The following is a 20954-nucleotide window of genomic DNA, read 5'->3' as shown; positions in this document are numbered from 1 at the left end:
CAGCTCTGGCATGGACGCACATAGACACTGCACACAGTCATGTCACCACCCGTGCCTAGCCGTAATGTCACTGCCACGCACTCTTGCACAGTTGTTGTCACCCCACTGGTGTCCAGCACCGCGTGCTGCACGCAGTCGCGCACGAACACTGACGCGCGCGAGGGTCCTGGGGGATGGGCTGGCTCGCTGCACGCCACCAACGAGCACTGCGCGTTGTCGCAGGCCGTGGGACTGTGGTAGCCCGTATATCCAGGCAGCCTCAGCTCCGAGCCTTCTCCCGCACGCACGTAGCTCTCCTGCAGTGCTACCACGTCGGGCCCGTGCTGCAGCAGATATGCGCTCAGTTCTGCGTGACGGGGGCGAAGCGCGTTCACGTTCCATTGCAGCACAGTGGGCACTTGAGGCTGCGTGCGGCGGCTCCTAGCCATGGCGGTGCTCGGGGTGCTGATGTCCCTGCGCAGCCTGGGCGCACAGGGGACGCAGGTGAGAGTCCGCAGGCAGCAACTCCCCCAGGGTGCGAAGCACGAGCGTCAGGCCCTCCTGCTGCTGCCGTCGACTCCATCGTCCTCGTTTCGGCCGCGCAGATGCTGCCTGGATGCTGCCGGGAGCTGCCTGGACTTTGTTCTGCTGCTGGGCCACCACTCCACGTCGGCTCTATACTTGAAAAGCGTGGACACGCAGTGGTTAAGAAAGACCAGAAGGCTAACGATGAAATACGGAAAGAACAGTGGAGAATCCAAAACAGCCAAGGTAACCAAAAATTCCCCGCATTTCCCCGAGGGGAAGAATGTGAAAGTGCGAATGCACCAGTTGAATTTGCGCGGTTCGGTAATGTTCGCGAAAGAGAGATCACACACACACACACACACAACTACAAAGAAAGAAAGATGCATTTATTCACAGACACCTATTTGTGTTGTCGTTGTACTTGATTGCTAGAGCGGATCTCAGCTTTGAAATTTCGTGTCAGTACTCCTTTAAGCGGGTGCATTAGCCCTTCTCACGCCCGATTCCTGGCCAATCCCCCACGTGGGTATGTGCCATGTCAGCGGCCAGGCAGCGCGCGCCCATCTCCCCCCGTTGCCAAGGAAGACGAGGAGATTCCTGGCCAATCCCCCACGTGGGTATGCTATGCGGACATCGCCGGTGGACGCAGGTTCAGGGTCGCTTAAGAAGTGCATTCGCACTTAAAAAGAGGCAAGGCAGATTGAAACGAATAAATGGAGGGAAAAAATGGAAGCTAAAACGTCGTTAGAGGTGTACAGGGCTGAGAAATTGAACATCAGAAAGGAAAATTTCTACGATAATTCCCAGGGCAGTGCTTTGCTTTTTGAGGCTAGAGCAGGTTGCCTGCGAACTAAGAGTTTTGTGGGGAAGTATTCACAAAATGATGGGGTATGCGTTGTCTGCGGAAAAGAAACAGAAACTATGCGGCACATAGTGTTAGAATGTGAGGGTATCCATCCAAATCTACTTTAAGCGAATATTGGGCTTCCAGAAGCCCTAGGATTTAAGGGTATCAGAGAGGAAGTTAACTTCAAGGCTGTCGAGGGGAGGAAAAGAAGATTAGAATGCTGGTGGATGAAAAGCAGAGAGGGGAATATTGCCTAGGACAGTTACCACCTGTAACAGGAAAAAAAAAGTATTTCGGGCCTAATAAGCTTTAGTGCCTGCCCTAAGCAGCGCTAGTATTAAACCAAGAGTGTAAAACATGGTTGTATTAGTCCTTTTTGGTAAGATGACATGTCATCACCCCGCTTCAAAGGGGAAACCAATAGCAATCATCATCATCATCATCGTGGCAAAGAAAGTATTTCTGGCCTAATAAGCTTTAGTGCCTGCCCTAAGCAGCGCTAGTATTAAGCCAAGAGTGTAAAACATGGTTATAGTCCTTTTTGGTAAGATGACATGTCATCACCCCGCTTCAAAGGGGAAACCAATAGCAATCATCATCATCATCATCGTGGCAAAGAAAGTATTTCTGGCCTAATAAGCTTTAGTGCCTGCCCTAAGCAGCGCTAGTATTAAGCCAAGAGTGTAAAACATGGTTATAGTCCTTTTTGGTAAGATGACATGTCATCACCCCGCTTCAAAGGGGAAACCAATAGCAATCATCATCATCATCATCATCATCGTGCACTGCAGGTGGTTAAGCGAGCCGCCGAGCTTCCAATCTCCCGTTCTTCGCGCGCGGAGGAGTAGGATGAGGTGTAAAACTTTATTTAAAATGTTGCTATCAGGGAAGCGCGACCGGTTCGAAAATAATCGCCCGTAAAATGAACTTACTGCGAGTGGTTAGCGGACCGATCCTCCCGTTCGCCTCGAGCCGCCGTTGATAATCTGGGAAGCGTGTCGCCCTGCCCTTATGTTTAAGCCAGGGGTAGCGCGGGCTACGACAGCCGACACGCTGCCGTGAAGAGTGTTTATTTCACGCTGGGTTCGCGCCGTGCGCGAGAAGATAACATGAGATGGCTGTGATCGCCAGAAATGAAGGCGCCTTCCTGACGGCGCCAGTCAGGAGCCCGGGACGCCGCACTTGACATTCGAAACAGCGCTTGTTGCTTCAAACGAGGCTTCGCTCGCAGCTGGCCGGGTTCGGAATAGACGGGCACACCGGCCGCCCGAGAATTCAGATGTGTTTCCCATACCGCCGGTGAAAAATTATAAACGCCAAATCCTCGGCCAGAGAAACGGGGCGTAGTACGCCATGGCTCGGAGACGTAAAAGCTACCGTTGCCAGCGCTTAAGCTCCGAACCGCGCCGGTGCTGCGGGTGCTCCGCTCCTAGTTTGTGACGCAGTGCCTACGTCACGAAAAAAGGGAAGAGAAGCGGGTGAGACAAGTGCCAGCTTTCTTTCTCAGCCAATGACGCTTCGTTGCTGGTCGAACAAGAGCCGAGAGAGCTTAGACACGCTTGATCTTTCATTTAAAACAAAATTTCATTCATCCTTTAGTGTCCCTTTAAGAGGAGGGGCGTCGGGGTGGCTAATAAGTGCGACAGTGTGTGCGTTTTTCCGTCGATGGATAACTGCGCCCACGTAAATCGTAGGGTGCACGATGGGGCATTTCTGTGTGAGCACTAGAACGGGGTGCGTAGTGCGAGGCAAAGGGCAGATAGTAAGGGATCGCCACGAGAGTCGGGTGGTATCAAGAAGCCAGTAGTCGCAGTGAACAGATTATAGGCACTGGCACAAACATTTTGCATCTTGTTTTTTTTTTGCCGCGATAAGTACCTAATGACCTAATTATCACGTGTAGAAATCTCATTTTGCTTCAGCGCGCGAGGGTTGTTTAATTAAAGACGTTTTTAAGACAGTTTCGGTTGCAACGCGAGTGCCACGAAAGGACGGATTTGGTATAACAAATCTAACCACGCCACAGAGCAGAGCTCGATTCTGCTAGTGCCCCTACGTGCTGATCTCATCAGCCGCTTAATGGAAAAGCGACCGTGGACGTGACGTAGGAGCCGCGAGTGCAAAATTCTGCCGCAGCTAGAGAACGACGCGCAACGCTTGAGACAGTGGTTGGGGAGACTCGCCCTGGGAGCAGCCTGCCGGCCTGCCTACAGGTCGGCCTGCTGGCCTGCGCTGTTTCGCGGCTGTGACCGCCGCCTGCACAGTGACCGTGCGGCTCGCTCAGCGCGGCTGTCGTGTCTCCGGCGCGTTTTCGCGTCCAGTGTAATAAAAACCAACAAAAATAGAGTGCTGGAGTCGCTGTAGAACTTAGGTCGCGGCCAGCTGCCCGATGAGACAACGAAATCTCGGCGCCTCCGCCGCCAACGATCGGATCGTTCGTTACTCGAGAGCAAAAGTTCCGAACTTCAGTCGGAACGGCGAGCCGGCGAGAAACGCTGGCAGTGCGGAAGCGGCCAACACAAACTCGTGACGTGTTCGGATGTTGTTTATTTACTCCACATCCAGGGAATGTCGGTTACGCGAGGTCCTCTGCTGGCTGCTCGGTTGCGTTTCGCGCACTTTAAAATTGACTTTAAATATGTTCTAGGCTGTATTCGCCGCTGATATTTTGCAGATGATGTATGTGTGTTCACACCAATCTATCTCCGAAGTTATTTCGCCTTCAAAATTTTGTGTCAGTACCCCTTGAATACTAGCAAGGAGGATGGAGCTGTAGGCGTGGATGAGGGTCTATTTAGCTGGCCGATAAGCTCGGCTTTCATGTCGAAAAACTCCAGTCGTCTTCACGAACTTCGTCGATATGAAAGCGAGTGTGGTGGTGTGTGGTGCGCGGACAGGTGAGGACACCATTCCTCACAGCCAGAGACGCAGAACCCGTCGCAACCGGGGATGAGAAAGCCCGAGTGCGGCCGCCACACTCTTAGGCAAAAAGGACTAAAAGTTCGTCCTTTCGGGGACTAACGGCCTCTGCCACAATCATTAGTCCCTTTCGGGACTAACTGCGAGGGGACGAACGGTTAGTCCCCCACCCGGATGGTCCGTTCCGATACTCCCCAAGGACGAACTGCGTAGAGTGCAGAAAAAAGAAAAAAACTCCAGCACCGGCAGGGATCGAACCCCCGACGCCCGGAATTACACACAAGGAACCCGACGCGCTATCCGCTAGACCACGCCGCCGGGTGGTACAGCAGCAGAAAATACGCCAGTGTACAGCGTGTAGTTCTGTGCATAACGCAACAGATTCATTGCAACTGGTGCCCGAATTTCTATCTGTGCAAGCGAACGTGACCGCGTTTTGCGCCTTGCGCTTAGCGCTTTGCTAGGTTTAGGGACTATTGCTCAGTTCGATTCGAAGTAGTGCCTCAAAACCATAGCGTTTTTTCGTAAATAACACTCAACTCGTCGTCGCCTAGTTGAGATAGGTAGCTGGGCGATCGGACGACTCATTTGTTTCCGCACAAATTAGCGCAAGCTAAGTGCTTTCTTAGTGTTCGATACATATGTTAAGTGCTCTATGCAACGTATGGGAAAGGTGTCGTCTGTGTGAGTGTCAGAATAAGGAAACATGCCATATTTTCCTGCATCGGCGAAAGCGAATTCGGTTTTGCTTGCCTGAATTCTTCAAATTTGCGTCGCTAAGCGATTGCGACTGGGAAATGCAAGCGGGTTTTACAGCAGTTGCAGCATTGTCATAGCTTTGGTGCCCAAGGCAATTATGTACCGAGCGTAAAAGATAACTTCGAGACGCTTACCTGTAGCGAGCATTTTTGTTTTGCAGTTGTCATCAGCAACATGCGTTTTTTCTCGTCTGTTAAACATATACGTATTCATTAGGCTCAGGAATCCACTTTTGCTATTGTCACATATTTTTGCGTTACTGTTAAGGCGCTTGAAAGCTTTCATTGGCCGTTTTTACCTCGCACGAATCGTATGCAACACAGCGTATCAATAAAACCTCGCCGAGAAGCGTATTGCAATCGCACTTCGCCGCTCCTTGCCATTACCCGCCGCTCTACTAACCCTAGGCGATTTTCTTATAACTAACATCAATATTTTCTCCGGTGGCACCATCTAAAGCACCCAGTGACTGCAATGGCTTGTGTTTTGGAAATATAAAACTGTTCGCAGACATATGCGCGAAGGGAAACGACGACGCCATTAGGGGATTAACGACGCAGCAAAGAGACTAACTGCATGCGTTTCGTCTTCCCGTTACTCCTTATAGACCGGCGGGGATGAACAGTTAGTCCGTATTTATGCACACGGCACGTACTCTGCCGCAGATGCTCCCCTTGAAGATGAACGGTCGCCCGCGAAGACTAACGGCTGTATTTTAGTCCCTATTTTAGTCCTTTTTGCCTAAGAGTGCACCCACGAGGGAATAACGTTGCGCATTTATTATGCCTCCCCACTGTCATTCTACGAAGGGCAAGCGAAAGTGATTTAGCGGGTGTTTTATTTCTGCATGATACAGAACGGAATAAGACAGCAGAAAAGAGTCTGTACGCATGATTCGAGAACAACAAAAGAAAATAAAAGCTCAATCACGAGTGGCGTGAAATAACGGCACCGACGGGCAGTATACTGTAGGACTCCGAACAAAGCCAGAATTTTACAACTTTTTTCCCTGATGCTTTCAGGGAACTACGAGGTATACGCAAGTAAATTTATGCGCGATATAAGATCCGTAGCACGCACGAGCGTGCACACAAACAGCACAAGTGTAGAAGTCATAAAACACAACCCAAGCCAAAAGCTTATATGGCACGTCAAAGTCACGCCTGATTCATATATCATTCATGAAGTACGTTGGGCAGCGACAACGAGTGCAACACGGTATTGTTCTAGATATTCAAAAGAAAATAACACTGCAGATTATGGATGCGTTATGCGTCCTGCCGTTGTCTTGGGCGGTGAGGTTAAATCTGCGAATCGTTCGCGAAGCGGGTGAGTGGGTCGTAGGCGCTCTCAAAATCGAAGACGAATTCTCCGACGGTGTTGATCGACAGCAGCACAGACGTGATGGTGAAGGCCTTGATCATCAGTGCTGGAACAAGCTGCGGAAGTTAACCAAAACAAGCGGAAATCGTATTCAGTCTTGTCGTACATGTACTGAAGTTCTAACGAGAAGTTCTAAATTGTTTTTGAATTGATGGAGGAAACCGGACCTGCGCGCCACACGTATTCGGTTTTGCTGTTACACGTACTGCCACGCGTGAAGCGGCTTGAAGAAACGCGGTTTGATACCTTTGCTAGGTCAACCGCCATTCTGGTAATCATCGGCTGCGTTCCAATCCGCGGACAGCTTACGAAGCAGTCTAATTAGACCTCTAAAGGAAGAAGTACTGGAACGGCGCAGCGGTCCCCAACGAAGACGACCAGCTCGTAGCAGACATGTTGAAAAACGCAAGCCGCACGTTTCATAAATAATATTACCGTTATTGTAACAGACATTACGTGATTTAAAAATTAAACAAAAGCATCTTCAGCACTAGTAAATTATACTAAATATTTTAATAAAAGAATAAGTGCTTTTGTTACAACATTAATACGCAAAAATGTGGCGCTGTCGCTGTTTTTCAGTTTATACAGGAAGGTGGCCTGCATCGCAGCTGACTTCGATCATGTCTCCTCGAAGCAGTCTTCATTGACTGCCTCCATGGAGGAAAGAAAGCGTAGGAGAGAACCTGACATCACTTCTACTGTAGCTGGAAACGCCATTTCAGTAGGCCGCCCTTTTTACTGCAAAGCAGTATATGTCTAAACCCCCAGTTTTCATTCCGGTGAAGCAGATTTACTTGGCGCCGCTGCGACGCTCCTCCTCGCCACCGCCGACACCGCTTTCGGAACTGTTACTCCCCTCGCCACCACCGATGACTCTTTCGCAAGCTGCGCAACCTGCGGATAACGGCGCCCTTGTCGGGCGTTACGACACAAGCAAGGTTCCAGCGCGCCCGTGCCCTTACCCCATCTCCCCAACCACCATGCATGTAGACGCCGCGGAGTACCGACATGCGGAGGGATTTGCTCTCGTAGTGGTCACTCACCCCAACTCTTCCCCACTCACTTCCCTTGCCGTACGGACACCTTACCCCGCAACGGCGGAAGAGGCGGCAATAGCCCTGGCCCTTATCACTAGGCCGCAACCGCACATTACAACCACTGATTCGAAGACGGCCGGTCGAAACTTCATTCGCGGTAGCATTTCGCCTACGGCACTCGAAATTCTCCAAAACCCCCCTACTGAACCAGTCGACATCGGCTGGACCCCGGTCCACACTGGGGTGGGAGGCAACGAGGCGGCCCACAAAGCAACACGAGAACTCACCAGCCGTGCTGGGCTCGCTCCTGATCCCTACCGCGGTGCTCGGTGGGCCCGCGATCGACGGCTGTCGTGCCGAGAAGTCGCGGAGCATTGCCTCTTCTTCCGCCGCCGCCTGCCCACACACCCTCACCAACGCGCAGGAGCGCCTATGGCGACTCCTTCGGACAAACTCCCTCGCCAGTCGGTCCCTGCGAGTTCCCGTCACCCCTGGACACACTAATCCACGCCATGCGGGCCTGTCCTCCTAACCCGCCCCCCATCCCCCATTTCCAGCGTCCAGCAGCGCTCGCAACCGGGGGTGCAGCTACTTCTGGTTGACCGAACTGCCAGCCTTCGGCCTGGCAGCCACCACGCGCTCCTAGCCAACTTGCTTGGAAAATAAAGCGATTTCTCTCTCTCGCGCGCGCGCGCGCCTAAGCACGCGCCCAACACCGGTTGCCGGTTTATGCGAGTATACTGGGGCCCTATTCTCTACTGCACAAATTCGCAGGGAATTCGCAATGTTTTCTGTTTTTTTTTTTGCGTAAGCACAACCTAAGCAATCAGTGACGTGAGGCACTATGGCTCTGACAACATGAAGTGTAATTTGACGCTTCACTCATAGAGATCACAGCTAAGGTATCAAATATTACCCATAAAAGATATAAAAACCCCTGGCATCTATTATAAAAATTTAGACGGTAGCCGAGGTTGGCAAGGTCGTTTTTGCAGGTCAAAATTGGCGTCAGCACCACAAGGCGATCGAGTAATGTTGATCCTAAAGCGAGCGAAAGGGGGATGTTGAGCTAAATAACACCAGAATCTTTTTTTAGCGTATCTATCTATTTATTTCAATTGCTTTTAGTAGCATAGTTGAGCTCTGCGCTTCAATGCAAGCTTTGTTGAGTTATCACCTTCCCAGCCACCACCGCCGCCACGCTATCGTCTGCTGCCATGTTACAAGTTTAGGGCTTGATCACAGAAAATGACGGTCGCTAACATCGCTTGTATGACGACGCATAAGGGCAGAGAAGCGCTACGCCTGATAACCGCGGACCGCACCGATGTCGCCCATTCACTCATTCGTCAAGCTTGACTCCAATCAGCACAGCAATTCATTAAACAGTCACTTTTCTTTGTTATTTTTTCTTGAGTTCAATCATGTACGTGACCCAGCAGCCGAGTAGGAGGAGTGTGGACAAATGCCATGCATAGGGTTCTCTGTCATGGAGAGGCTTGTACTGCCCTCTTATGTTGCTGTTACGCTAAACAAATAATTATTATTTTATTGTCAAACATAAACGCAAACTACGGCACGTTATTTGCAATTGTATGCTCCGTGACCGCTGACTTGGAAACCGTCAAAACTATTATTTCTTTCGGTAGAAAACATGCTTCAAACCGCGCGTCATGCGAAACTGCGCCTGCTGAAAATTCGCGGACATTTCGCGGCGCCAATGGGCGGTGAAATTTGTTGCCCTATTTCACGGCAAAGCAGCCGCCATTTGCAAGCTGTTACGTAACATTACGTCACTTTTACGCAGGCTGAAGTTGCCAATGTGTGACGTGATTGTTCCCGCCAACTGTTTAAATTACGTCACGCGTTCTCAGCCAGTCACAGAGAGAGCGTGTATTACAAGCAAAGACAGGCCTACGTTGTCATTTCCGGTGCATTTTGTGTGTGGCCGCCACATTCTGGGCTTTACTGGGCAGAATGTTTGAGGGCAGGCTGAATGCCCACACGAAATCGAGAGACCCGTTCGTCAGATTTCTGCCGTGCCTTTGTTGTTTGTCGCCAGCGAGGTTTAGCCGTTTAGCCGCCTTGCAGACGACCGCAGCGTGCAGTGTATCCTCTGTTGTGGCGCGTTCGTAAAATGGCAATAGAGCACTTGCAGCATGAGCTGGTTGCGCTGGGGGAAGAAGCTTGCCGCTTGCGTTGGTCGAATCGTTTCATCAAGGTCGCCAATTACTCCGTGCACTGCTGGGTAGTCCCGTATTAAATTTTAACACCTGTGACACCTGTGAGGGAGGGGATTCGTATGTTCAGAGGCCTAGGCAGTCTGGCTGAACATGCCGGGAAGTATGTATAGTTGTAGATATTAACTGATGTGTGGGAACTGTTTTAAGTTTTATGTTGAGTTCCCCGAGTGAACTCCGGTGACTGAACCTTGTGATGTGTGAAGAGCCTTTGGTGCGGTGGACTTTGTTTTTCGTGAACTTACACATTGCCTATGTCCTGTGTCCTGTCGTCCCGTGTAGTAGCTAACTACAGCGGGTCCTAGCTGTAACCTGTAACTAGCTTTGATGAATTCTGCTTTGGACAGACAGACAGACAGACATAAAGACAGACCAAAATGTCTGCGTCAAGTAGCCCAAGAAAGACTACCGTCTTCAAAAGAGCAGAACTCCCGCTCGCGCTGTTCTAGGTAGGGGGCGCGCGAGCACTGCGAAGGCGGGAAATTTGAATTGCACTGGACAAACCTCCGTTCCATTCATCAAGAGAGGAGTGAGACAGGGAGGCGAAGAGTGTGATGGGCGGCAGCAGCGAGCGGGTAACAGCGCCACAGCCCGTTATGGCGAATCACTGCTCTGCACTTACGACAGCTTTCGCGTTGAGTGGAACGCCTTTAAGTTTTTGCAATGCTTTCTTGTCTTCTTTCTGGCGCGCGGTCCTGTTGTGGTGTAGGTGGTTTGTCCCTGCCTTGGACCATTTCTCTCTTTTTCAATGGTGGAGGGGAGGGGGCAGAGGAGAAGCATCTTGTTCACCCCCGTATTTGCGGCTATACTCGAGGATAGCCGCAAAACGAATATACCAGTCTCTGGGTCAGTACCTTGAAGATAATCGCGTAGATTATAATAAAACGAAGGAGAGAGAGAGAGAGAGGGGGAGAGAGAGAGAGAGAAAGATGAAACGTTTATTTGCAATGAAAGGTCTTGACTGAACTAGGGTAGGTTCCCTCTTTCCAGGCCCCCTGTGTCCCCTGCCCAGTCTTGGCACTAAAGATCAGATACATCTGAACCCCAGGGTCAGAGCTGGCCCGAGCTGCCTGCCATAGCTCATATAACTCGGTGTTGGTGTTTACTGAGGGCCATATAATACGACAGCCCCAGGATGCATGTAATAGAGTGGATATTTCACCGCACCTATTACATGCGTTTGAGAATTTCTCGGGGGACATATTCTATAGTCTGAGGATGTTGGAATAGGTGTTCGTCAGTATTTGTCTGAGAGACTGATACTCTGCAGCCGTTAAGCTTTTATCTGGTGGAGGAAAGAGAGCTCTGGCTTTTCTTTGAATGTTGAGTCGCTCACCGAAGGTATTGGTAGGGTTGCCACCTTTCGCCGAAAAAAAAAACCGGCCCTTGGGGTTGGGGGGGCTGGGGGGGGGCATGGTATATAGAATATTTATTTTGTGTTGAAAAAAAGGCGCCATGTTTTTGACATGCAGTGCCATTTATTGTAGCGTTTTCTTAGAGAGAAATGAACAAAACCTTTGTACTGGAAGTGATTGAGAGCTTGGTTATATGTGCTTCACTGAAAAGTAACCGCAATTGCTGACCGCGGTGGTAGCATTTCGTTGTTTTGTTCCTATCTTAGGTCCCCCTCCATCCTGTCGACACATATATATCGCCTTAGTTGTTGAATTGACGCTTATAAAACGGCAAAACGGGCGTAATCACGGTACGAGGGCCAAAAAACCGGCCAATGACGGCCAGTTTGAAGTATGGACCGGCAACCGGCCCACTGTTTCAAAAACCGGTCGGGCCGGTCCAAAACCGGCCAGGTGGCAACCCTAGGTATTGGGGAGAGGGGTGAGTAAGCTAGGACTACTGGCTGAGCGGTTAGTAAGTTCTCGCGCAGCTTGGTGTGCTCTCTCATTACCCTCAAGCTCCTCATGTCCCGTGGCCCAAATGATGTTTTGGAACTTCGTGATATTGAGAGGTAAAATTTTTGTTAGCCTTTGGTGGATTCGGCCATTTATAATGTTTTGTACAGCTTTCTTAGAGTCCGTAATTACTTGGAGGCTTTTCCCTTGGAATCCTCTATACCTTTCGGCCAATAAAAGGGCGTCAGTTTCGGCTTCCTCTGTGCTGGTGTTTGTTAATGTGAGTAGGCTCCAGGTTAGATGTACAATCAATTGTCGACAAAGAAAACCTCAGCAACGCCGCCAGAGAGAAACTGAAAGCGCCACCCATTCCAAGAAACATGGACCCCCCACTTGCATGAAGACAGATGGAAAGCAGTGATTTCCCTACACCCCCCCTAGGGGGTGTGTAGACCCCCCCTAGTTTTTCTGGACACCCCCCCCCCCCCCCCTTGAATCCCCAAATTTCACTCTTGTCAGTCCTTGTATGAACCTTTTTCAGTATCGATCTGCGCATGCGCGGGCTGCCCGTCTGCTATTCTTGGCAGTAGCCTCGGGCAAAATAAACAAAAGTGCGCCCCCCCCCGAGCTTGCTGTTAGCGTTGCACGTATTTATTTTCTTTTTTTCGACAGCTCGTGACAAGTTCGTATGTGCACACAAAAAAGGCTTTCAAAGGAAAGGGGCAAAGTGGTTTGAGGCGGACCACGCTGCGAGCACATTGCTACTAGCCAGGGAGTAGCGAAAAGCGCTACGGAAGCTAATCCTGGCGTTTTAATAAATCGGGAGCGTACAATCGGTGCCTGATTTATAAGTGCTGCATAATTCGTGTACTACCTAAACATTGTTTTAAGAACTCAAATTTCGTCACTGGCCCTGGAAACAAGTTCGAAAATGTCCTTATACGTTGAAAAATGGCGAGAAATTTACCTTCTATGGTAAAAAATGAATTTCTCTAAATTTGTTTTTTTTTCTTAGATTGAATAGAAAGCACCGCCTCTCAGGCGTGTGTATATATATATATATATATATATATATATATATATATATATATATATATATATATATATATATATATATATATATATATACACAGTCGGACACGGATATATCGAATTATTGTCTATATCGAACTGTCTGAACATCCCCTTGGAAACCCCTTGCAAAAGTATAGCGCTGTAGTACGCGTATATCGAACTCTCGATCACGGACACTTTCGATATATCGAACGCTGCGCCTGAATTGCCCCTGCAAGTGCCCTTCTCCTGATGCGGTGGATGTGATGATGATGGCGACTTCTCCTGCCGCGCTCGGTTTCTGGCATGTTTTCTGCATGCTCTAGCGATTTTAAGTGGTTGATCGCGCAGGGGGACCCATTTGGCATGTTACGTGTTTTTGTCCACGGCCCACATTTCGGAGCCATGGTCACGGAAAAGCGGAAGACTTTGTATTTGTAAACTTATGACGCAAAAAATGAAGCAAGCGAAGCTCACAGATTTTGTTGTTTGTTTTAAATTGTCGTTATCGTAGCGGTGTGGCTTTGAATTTACTGGGCTGTGAGGAACAAATCGGCAAGGTACCGCTTGTAGCGACTTTGAAAAGCTCTCAGTGATGTGCGGAGTTTTCAGATACGCTTCAGATAGGCATATTTCATATTTCGAATTATCGATATATCGAACTATTTTATAATCCCCTTGGAGTTCGATATAGCCGTGTTCGACTGTATATATATATATATATATATATATATATATATATATATATATATATAGTAAAAAATGGGTATAGCTTCTAACAAAACTGTTTATTGGTCGACGTTTCGATCGGATGCCGATCTTTCTCAAGACAACATTTCGCATTTCTGTGCACGCATTTATAAGCTCGTCGTCCAACGACGCCGAAAAAAGAGAGAGGGGGGGGATTTGGGGAGAAAGGCAGCAACAAACACGCACTCGGCGAGGTGAGGTAAAGGTTTGCAAAAAAGAGAGAAAAAAAGAGAGAAAAAAAAAGAAAAGCAAAACAAAGACAAACCTAAACATGCAGAAAAGAGAGAGGAGTACACAACTCTTTCACAAACACTGTCCTCCGTCGTTCGTCAGCTTGTAGAACGAGTGACCGGCAGCGCCCGCTTCAAGGGGGGCCGCTCTGCTTAAGAAACGAAAGCGCAAAGCAGTAACAGGGACGCTCTCACACCATCACTGGGAGGCAAAGAATTCTAATGGTCACTGACCTTACGGGAAGAGTTTACAGAAAGCGGGCGCAGCCGCACACATATCTCAGTGACGCCAACCCCACAAAACAAACAGGCAGGCTCGTTAAGAGTTTAGGTACGATCTCCGCACTGTGGCTCAAAGCATGCACGATTCCGCCTACCGGCAGGACGGGCGAGCGCCATTCATCATTCTTAGCTCTATTCTTCTGCCCTGCCCGGGCAGCCGACAGGGTCGTCCCTGACCATGAACCAGGGAGAAGGAGCTTAACTAATCCTCTAACCGCACGCGGGAGTCGCGCGGGTCCTTTGTTGGAGTAAACGGCGGCGGGCGCCTCGATGTTGTTTGTGGCATATGCCGCCTGTGCGGACACCCCAGGAAGGGAATAAATAAAATAAGAATAGCTTGATTATTTGTTTAAACGACACAGAGACTTACAATTTAGATAGGGGATTATTCTGCAGCCAGATTATCAACAGCATGTATAGACGACATAATGCCCGGGCTAACATTCATTCCTGCCTTTACGGTGTTGAATTTGTAAATAATGTAAGATTCACGTTGTTCGCGTTCTCTTGTAGTAGAAAATCCACTCTGTAAAAGTGTGACCCTGATGGAGTCGAACGGGTGGTTTTGGGAGTTAATATGGCGTGATAAGGGTAGATCCGGGAGTGAACGAACATGTGCGCGATGGTTGTTGAAGCGCATGCGGAATGCCGTGTCCGTCTGGCCAATGTATTGGATGCCACAAACACCGCACTCCAGAAGGTACACCACATTAGAAGAGTCGCAGTCGAGTGTCGCGTGAATTAGATGCTTGAAATTTGAGTTGGTGCTTTCTGCCACCGTGGTTGTCTGCATGTGTTTACATACGCGGCACCGTGCCTTTCCGCATGGTCGACACCCACCCTTGGGTGCCCTCTCAGTTTTGGCGTGTACAAGGTAATCTTTAATATTTTTGGGGCGCCTGTATACGACCCGAGGAGGGGTGGGGAAGATTTTCGAAAGCCGTTCACTCTGTTGTAGCATGTTGAAGTGCTTTTTCAAGATTTTGTTTATGTTTGTGGAGTTGCCCCCGAACGTCAAAACTAGGTTGCCTCTCCCCTTCTGGTTTAGTTCCTTTTCATGGTGCAGCAACTCTTGGCGATCAAGGTTGACCGCTTTGCAAATAGCGTCGTTGACTATGGGTGGTGGGTATTGTTGCTTCGCGAGTACATTGCGCAAGTTTTCTGCGTTTGCCTCGAAGTCCTCGGTGCGGGAACAAATTCTCCTAAATCGGTGGGCTTGCGAGTATGGGATACTCGTTTTGCAGTGGCGCGGATGACAACTGTCGAAGTGCAGATACTGCTGCCTATCGGTAGGTTTTTTGTACACGGTAGTGATCAGTTCTCCTTTGTCTGTATTCATATGCACGTCAAGGAAATTGATTTCCGTGGTTGAATAGGTATAAGTGAATGCGATGCTTGGATGGGCCTTGTTGAAACACTCGATGAAGTCGATTAAGTCATCCTCCGTACCGGTCCAAATAAGGAATACATCGTCCAGAAAGCGTCCAGAAGCGGGCGCTGCCGGTCACTCGTTCTACAAGCTGACGAACGACGGAGGACAGTGTTTGTGAAAGAGTTGTGTACTCCTCTCTTTTTTCTGCATGTTTAGGTTTGTCTTTGTTTTGCTTTGCTTTTTTTTTTTCTCTCTTTTTTTTCTCTCTTTTTTGCAAACCTTTACCTCACCTCGCCGAGAGCGTGTTTGTTGCTGCCTTTCTCCCCAAATCCCCCCTCTCTCTTTTTTCGGCGTCGTTGGACGACGAGCTTATAAATACGTGCACAGAAATGCGAAATGTTGTCTTGAGAAAGATCGGCATCCGATCGAAACGTCGACCAATAAACAGTTTTGTTAGAAGCTATACCCATTTTTTACTATTTGCTACTGCAACCAAAGACAGCCCTTCTCGCAATCAAAGTATATATATATATATATATATATATATATATATATATATATATAGCAGAGAAGGAATTCTTGGATACTGTTTAAATATTCAAAAACTTGGGTGCGACCACTTGGAAAACACTAACAAATACTTTATTTCGACAGTTTCGACCAGTGGTCTGGTCTGCTTCAGGGAAAATTACAAGTGACTGAATATGCTCTACGATACACACTTCACGAGAGAGGGGAATTTTGCCCTCTACCTCTCTTTCTTGCCAGAAAAGAAACCAAATAAATGAAAGCAAACATGTACAATAATCTCAGCGGCACATATACACGTCTCTCCCCAGGCGAGCGGCGATACAAAGCAAGGAGAGGGGAAAAGGAAAACAGGAGAAAAAAGGAGTATAAAGAAGGAGGCAATTAGAAATACAGAAAGAGGGGAGAAAAGGAGAGGCAGAAGAAAGGGGGGTTCTCAGAAGCAGACACTGACGAATACGAAGGTCGAACAGCGGAAACTTGAAAGGTAGAGTGAGGGACCGCTCAGCGGCTCAGAATGACGTGACGTGCCGCATTCCGCGTACTGTAAAAAGAGAAAAAAAAAAAAAAAACGGAAGAAAAACCCCTAGGAGTGAATTATGTTTGAAGAACGTTGTTGCGAATGTAGATAAGCGCCACATGGCCCCCAGTAGCTCACGAATGCCAATACAGGGTCTAAACACACATAGCGAGAGGAGCGGAGGAAACATGAGTACGGAGGCTGCGGCGTCGGGCAAGGTCCGCGCACTCAACATGGTCCGAAGTCGTGTTGTAAACGATAGCCCGAGTCGGCGCGGCGCGCCACGGAGATTTATTGGTGCAGAAGCGCTAGCGGAGCGCCGAAACGTCGCCGGAGGAGTCATTCCCGTGCGGAAACGCACCCCCCTAGCCCCCCCCCCCCCCCCCCCCCCCCCCCCCCCGTTTTACCGAAGCTCGTAACCGTGTGGTCGCCAGGCGCGTGTTCTCTATTTTGTTAAAAATGGCAAAACGATAATGAGGAGAAAAGTAGGTCTGAACCGCAGATTTATTGCTAACAGCACTCGTTTGGCTCCCTCGCCGCACGCCCCCCGCCCCCTCCCCCCCCAAAATAATAATAATAATAATAATAATAATAAAAAAAGTTCACGTATGGTCTCGTAGGCAGCCCAATCTCCCTGCGCTCTCGTTTATACCCTCAGTAAGCGTCCGAAATTTATGTATAAAGAACGATTCTCTCTGTTCCCGCTCGTAAGTATTGCGGAAGCCGGACTGAATTAACACTACTTGTATTCTTTCGAAGGAGTGATCCGCGAGGCGGAGGTGCCTGGACAGTGGAAGACCGGGAAGTCCCTTTACATGCGACTTGTGATTGTTAAATCTGGTGCGGAAGGGCGTTTCGGTCTGTCCAATGTACTCCTGATTACAAACGAGGCAACGAAGTTTATAGATTACGTTTGAGGTGTCGCAATTTAAATTTTCTTTGATAGCATATTTAAAGGTTGACCTGCTGGCTTGGGCAATATTAGTCGTCTCGATGTGGGCGCAGACTTTACAGCGCGGCTTGCCGCATGGTCGGCAGCCTTGAGCTCGCTCAGGTGGCTCTGTTTTAGCGTTGACTAAGAGGTCCCTCAAGTTTTTGCCACGTCGGTACACAACACGAGGGGGCTGCTGGAAAATGGCCGACAACCGGTCGCTCTGTTTGATGATATTGAAATTTCTTCTCAAGATGTCATTTACTTTAGGAATTTTGGAAGAGTAGGTGAGAACCAAATTAGTCTCGGGGTGGTTTTCTTTTCGGCTTTCAGCTAGAATGTCCTCTCTTTTCAAGTTGCGAGCGCGCTCAATTGCATCGTCAACTATTCCTTCTGGGTATTTTTGGCCAATCAGGGAGGTCTTAAGTTCACGTGCATTTTTCTCGAAATCCTCCTGCCCAGAGCATATTCTACGGTACCTGTGTGCCTGTGAATACGGTATGCCTGTTTTACAATGGCGAGGGTGGCTGCTAAAGAAGTGGAGATACTGTTGGCGGTCAGTGGGCTTCCTGTACAATGTTGTTGAAATGTTCCCACTGTCCAGGAGCAGCGTGACATCTAAGAAATTAATGGTTTTGGTTGAGATCTGATGGGTTAGTTTTATTGAAGGATGCAGGGAGTTGATATCTGAAATGAATTCCGTGAGGCTCGCCTCATCGTTGTCCCAAATGAAGAAGATGTCATCCAGAAAGCGCTTGTAAATTACGGGTTTAGGGCAGCATTGGTTGTCCCAAATGAAGAAGATGTCATCCAGAAAGCGCTTGTAAATTACGGGTTTAGGGCAGCATTTCCAATGCTGCCCTAAACCCGTAATTTACAAGCGCTTTCTGGATGACATCTTCTTCATTTGGGACAACGATGAGGCGAGCCTCACGGAATTCATTTCAGATATCAACTCCCTGCATCCTTCAATAAAACTAACCCATCAGATCTCAACCAAAACCATTAATTTCTTAGATGTCACGCTGCTCCTGGACAGTGGGAACATTTCAACAACATTGTACAGGAAGCCCACTGACCGCCAACAGTATCTCCACTTCTTTAGCAGCCACCCTCGCCATTGTAAAACAGGCATACCGTATTCACAGGCACACAGGTACCGTAGAATATGCTCTGGGCAGGAGGATTTCGAGAAAAATGCACGTGAACTTAAGACCTCCCTGATTGGCCAAAAATACCCAGAAGGAATAGTTGACGATGCAATTGAGCGCGCTCGCAACTTGAAAAGAGAGGACATTCTAGCTGAAAGCCGAAAAGAAAACCACCCCGAGACTAATTTGGTTCTCACCTACTCTTCCAAAATTCCTAAAGTAAATGACATCTTGAGAAGAAATTTCAATATCATCAAACAGAGCGACCGGTTGTCGGCCATTTTCCAGCAGCCCCCTCGTGTTGTGTACCGACGTGGCAAAAACTTGAGGGACCTCTTAGTCAACGCTAAAACAGAGCCACCTGAGCGAGCTCAAGGCTGCCGACCATGCGGCAAGCCGCGCTGTAAAGTCTGCGCCCACATCGAGACGACTAATATTGCCCAAGCCAGCAGGTCAACCTTTAAATATGCTATCAAAGAAAATTTAAATTGCGACACCTCAAACGTAATCTATAAACTTCGTTGCCTCGTTTGTAATCAGGAGTACATTGGACAGACCGAAACGCCCTTCCGCACCAGATTTAACAATCACAAGTCGCATGTAAAGGGACTTCCCGGTCTTCCACTGTCCAGGCACCTCCGCCTCGCGGATCACTCCTTCGAAAGAATACAAGTAGTGTTAATTCAGTCCGGCTTCCGCAATACTTACGAGCGGGAACAGAGAGAATCGTTCTTTATACATAAATTTCGGACGCTTACTGAGGGTATAAACGAGAGCGCAGGGAGATTGGGCTGCCTACGAGACCATACGTGAACTTTTTTTATTATTATTATTATTATTATTATTATTTTTGGGGGGGAGGGGGCGGGGGGCGTGCGGCGAGGGAGCCAAACGAGTGCTGTTAGCAATAAATCTGCGGTTCAGACCTACTTTTCTCCTCATTATCGTTTTGCCATTTTTAACAAAATAGAGAACACGCGCCTGGCGACCACACGGTTACGAGCTTCGGTAAAACGGGGGGGGGGGGGCTAGGGGGGTGCGTTTCCGCACGGGAATGACTCCTCCGGCGACGTTTCGGCGCTCCGCTAGCGCTTCTGCACCAATAAATCTCCGTGGCGCGCCGCGCCGACTCGGGCTATCGTTTACAACACGACTTCGGACCATGTTGAGTGCGCGGACCTTGCCCGACGCCGCAGCCTCCGTACTCATGTTTCCTCCGCTCCTCTCGCTATGTGTGTTTAGACCCTGTATTGGCATTCGTGAGCTACTGGGGGCCATGTGGCGCTTATCTACATTCGCAACAACGTTCTTCAAACATAATTCACTCCTAGGGGTTTTTCTTCCGTTTTTTTTTTTTTTTTTTTTTTTTTTTTCTCTTTTTACAGTACGCGGAATGCGGCACGTCACGTCATTCTGAGCCGCTGAGCGGTCCCTCACTCTACCTTTCAAGTTTCCGCTGTTCGACCTTCGTATTCGTCAGTGTCTGCTTCTGAGAACCCCCCTTTCTTCTGCCTCTCCTTTTCTCCCCTCTTTCTGTATTTCTAATTGCCTCCTTCTTTATACTCCTTTTTTCTCCTGTTTTCCTTTTCCCCTCTCCTTGCTTTGTATCGCCGCTCGCCTGGGGAGAGACGTGTATATGTGCCGCTGAGATTATTGTACATGTTTGCTTTCATTTATTTGGTTTCTTTTCTGGCAAGAAAGAGAGGTAGAGGGCAAAATTCCCCTCTCTCGTGAAGTGTGTATCGTAGAGCATATTCAGTCACTTGTAATTTTCCCTGAAGCAGACCAGACCACTGGTCGAAACTGTCGAAATAAAGTATTTGTTAGTGTTTTCCAAGTGGTCGCACCCAAGTTTTTGAATATATATATATATATATATATATATATATATATATATATATATATATATATATATATATATATATATATATATATATATATATATATATATATATATAGAAAATGAAAAACGTACGTCACGGGGATGAGCGTTTGGTTAACAGATGTCTATTATTTAACTAGTGGGATAAAAAAACAGCTTTTCTAGTTTATGAACCACCCCCCTCCAGAGCCATTGAGACACCCCCCCTTGATTCGATGCCTGGGGAAACCCCTGGATGGAAAGCCAGGGTCAATTTCCTACGCAGAAAGTTGGAAACAAACCCAAATGTTGTATATACTGACGCTGCCTTTTGTGACAAGACCAATGCCTCCCTAGTCATCGTCGACCAAGAAGGAGAAATCAGGGACTGCCTCACATTAACGAACCACCCAGCAGAGATGACGACAACGGCGACTGAGCGGACGTGCCAAGAGTCACGTGATGAACAACAGAACGAGAACGGCGCGCCACACAAGCTCTCAAAAAACATAGAAAATCTGTCTTTGCCCGCTCAATTTCATAAGTCATAAACAATTATAAATGTACTGGTAGCTGTGTCGGCGTACATTCGCAAGTGGCGGTTACGATGGTTATTGCAGGTTCGGTGTAGTCACATTTATTTATTTATTTATTTATTTATTTATTTACAATACTTTCGGGGCCAAAAGGCACTACAGCCTGTGTTATCTCCTTGCTTACATCTCGTGGCG

General features: G+C 48.5%; 1 protein-coding gene across 1 annotated transcript in view; it reads right to left on the bottom strand.

Annotated features, from left to right (window-relative positions):
- Positions 1-5896: 5896 nt before the first annotated feature.
- Positions 5897-20954, bottom strand: part of LOC144144290 (uncharacterized) — a 216761-nt gene continuing 201703 nt past the window's right edge. The window contains exon 16 of the mRNA XM_077675655.1: positions 5897-6471. Within this exon, the coding sequence (XP_077531781.1) occupies positions 6334-6471 (138 nt within the window). The 3' untranslated portion in view covers positions 5897-6333. The remainder of the gene's footprint in view (positions 6472-20954) is intronic.

Source organism: Haemaphysalis longicornis, unplaced genomic scaffold (assembly GCF_048455015.1).
Source record: "Haemaphysalis longicornis isolate Haplotype H1 unplaced genomic scaffold, Haemaphysalis longicornis Haplotype H1 scaffold_7, whole genome shotgun sequence".
Taxonomy (NCBI): Eukaryota; Metazoa; Arthropoda; class Arachnida; order Ixodida; family Ixodidae; genus Haemaphysalis; species Haemaphysalis longicornis.
Note: the sequence above shows the minus strand (reverse complement) of the source record. Positions and strands in the feature narration are given on the sequence as shown.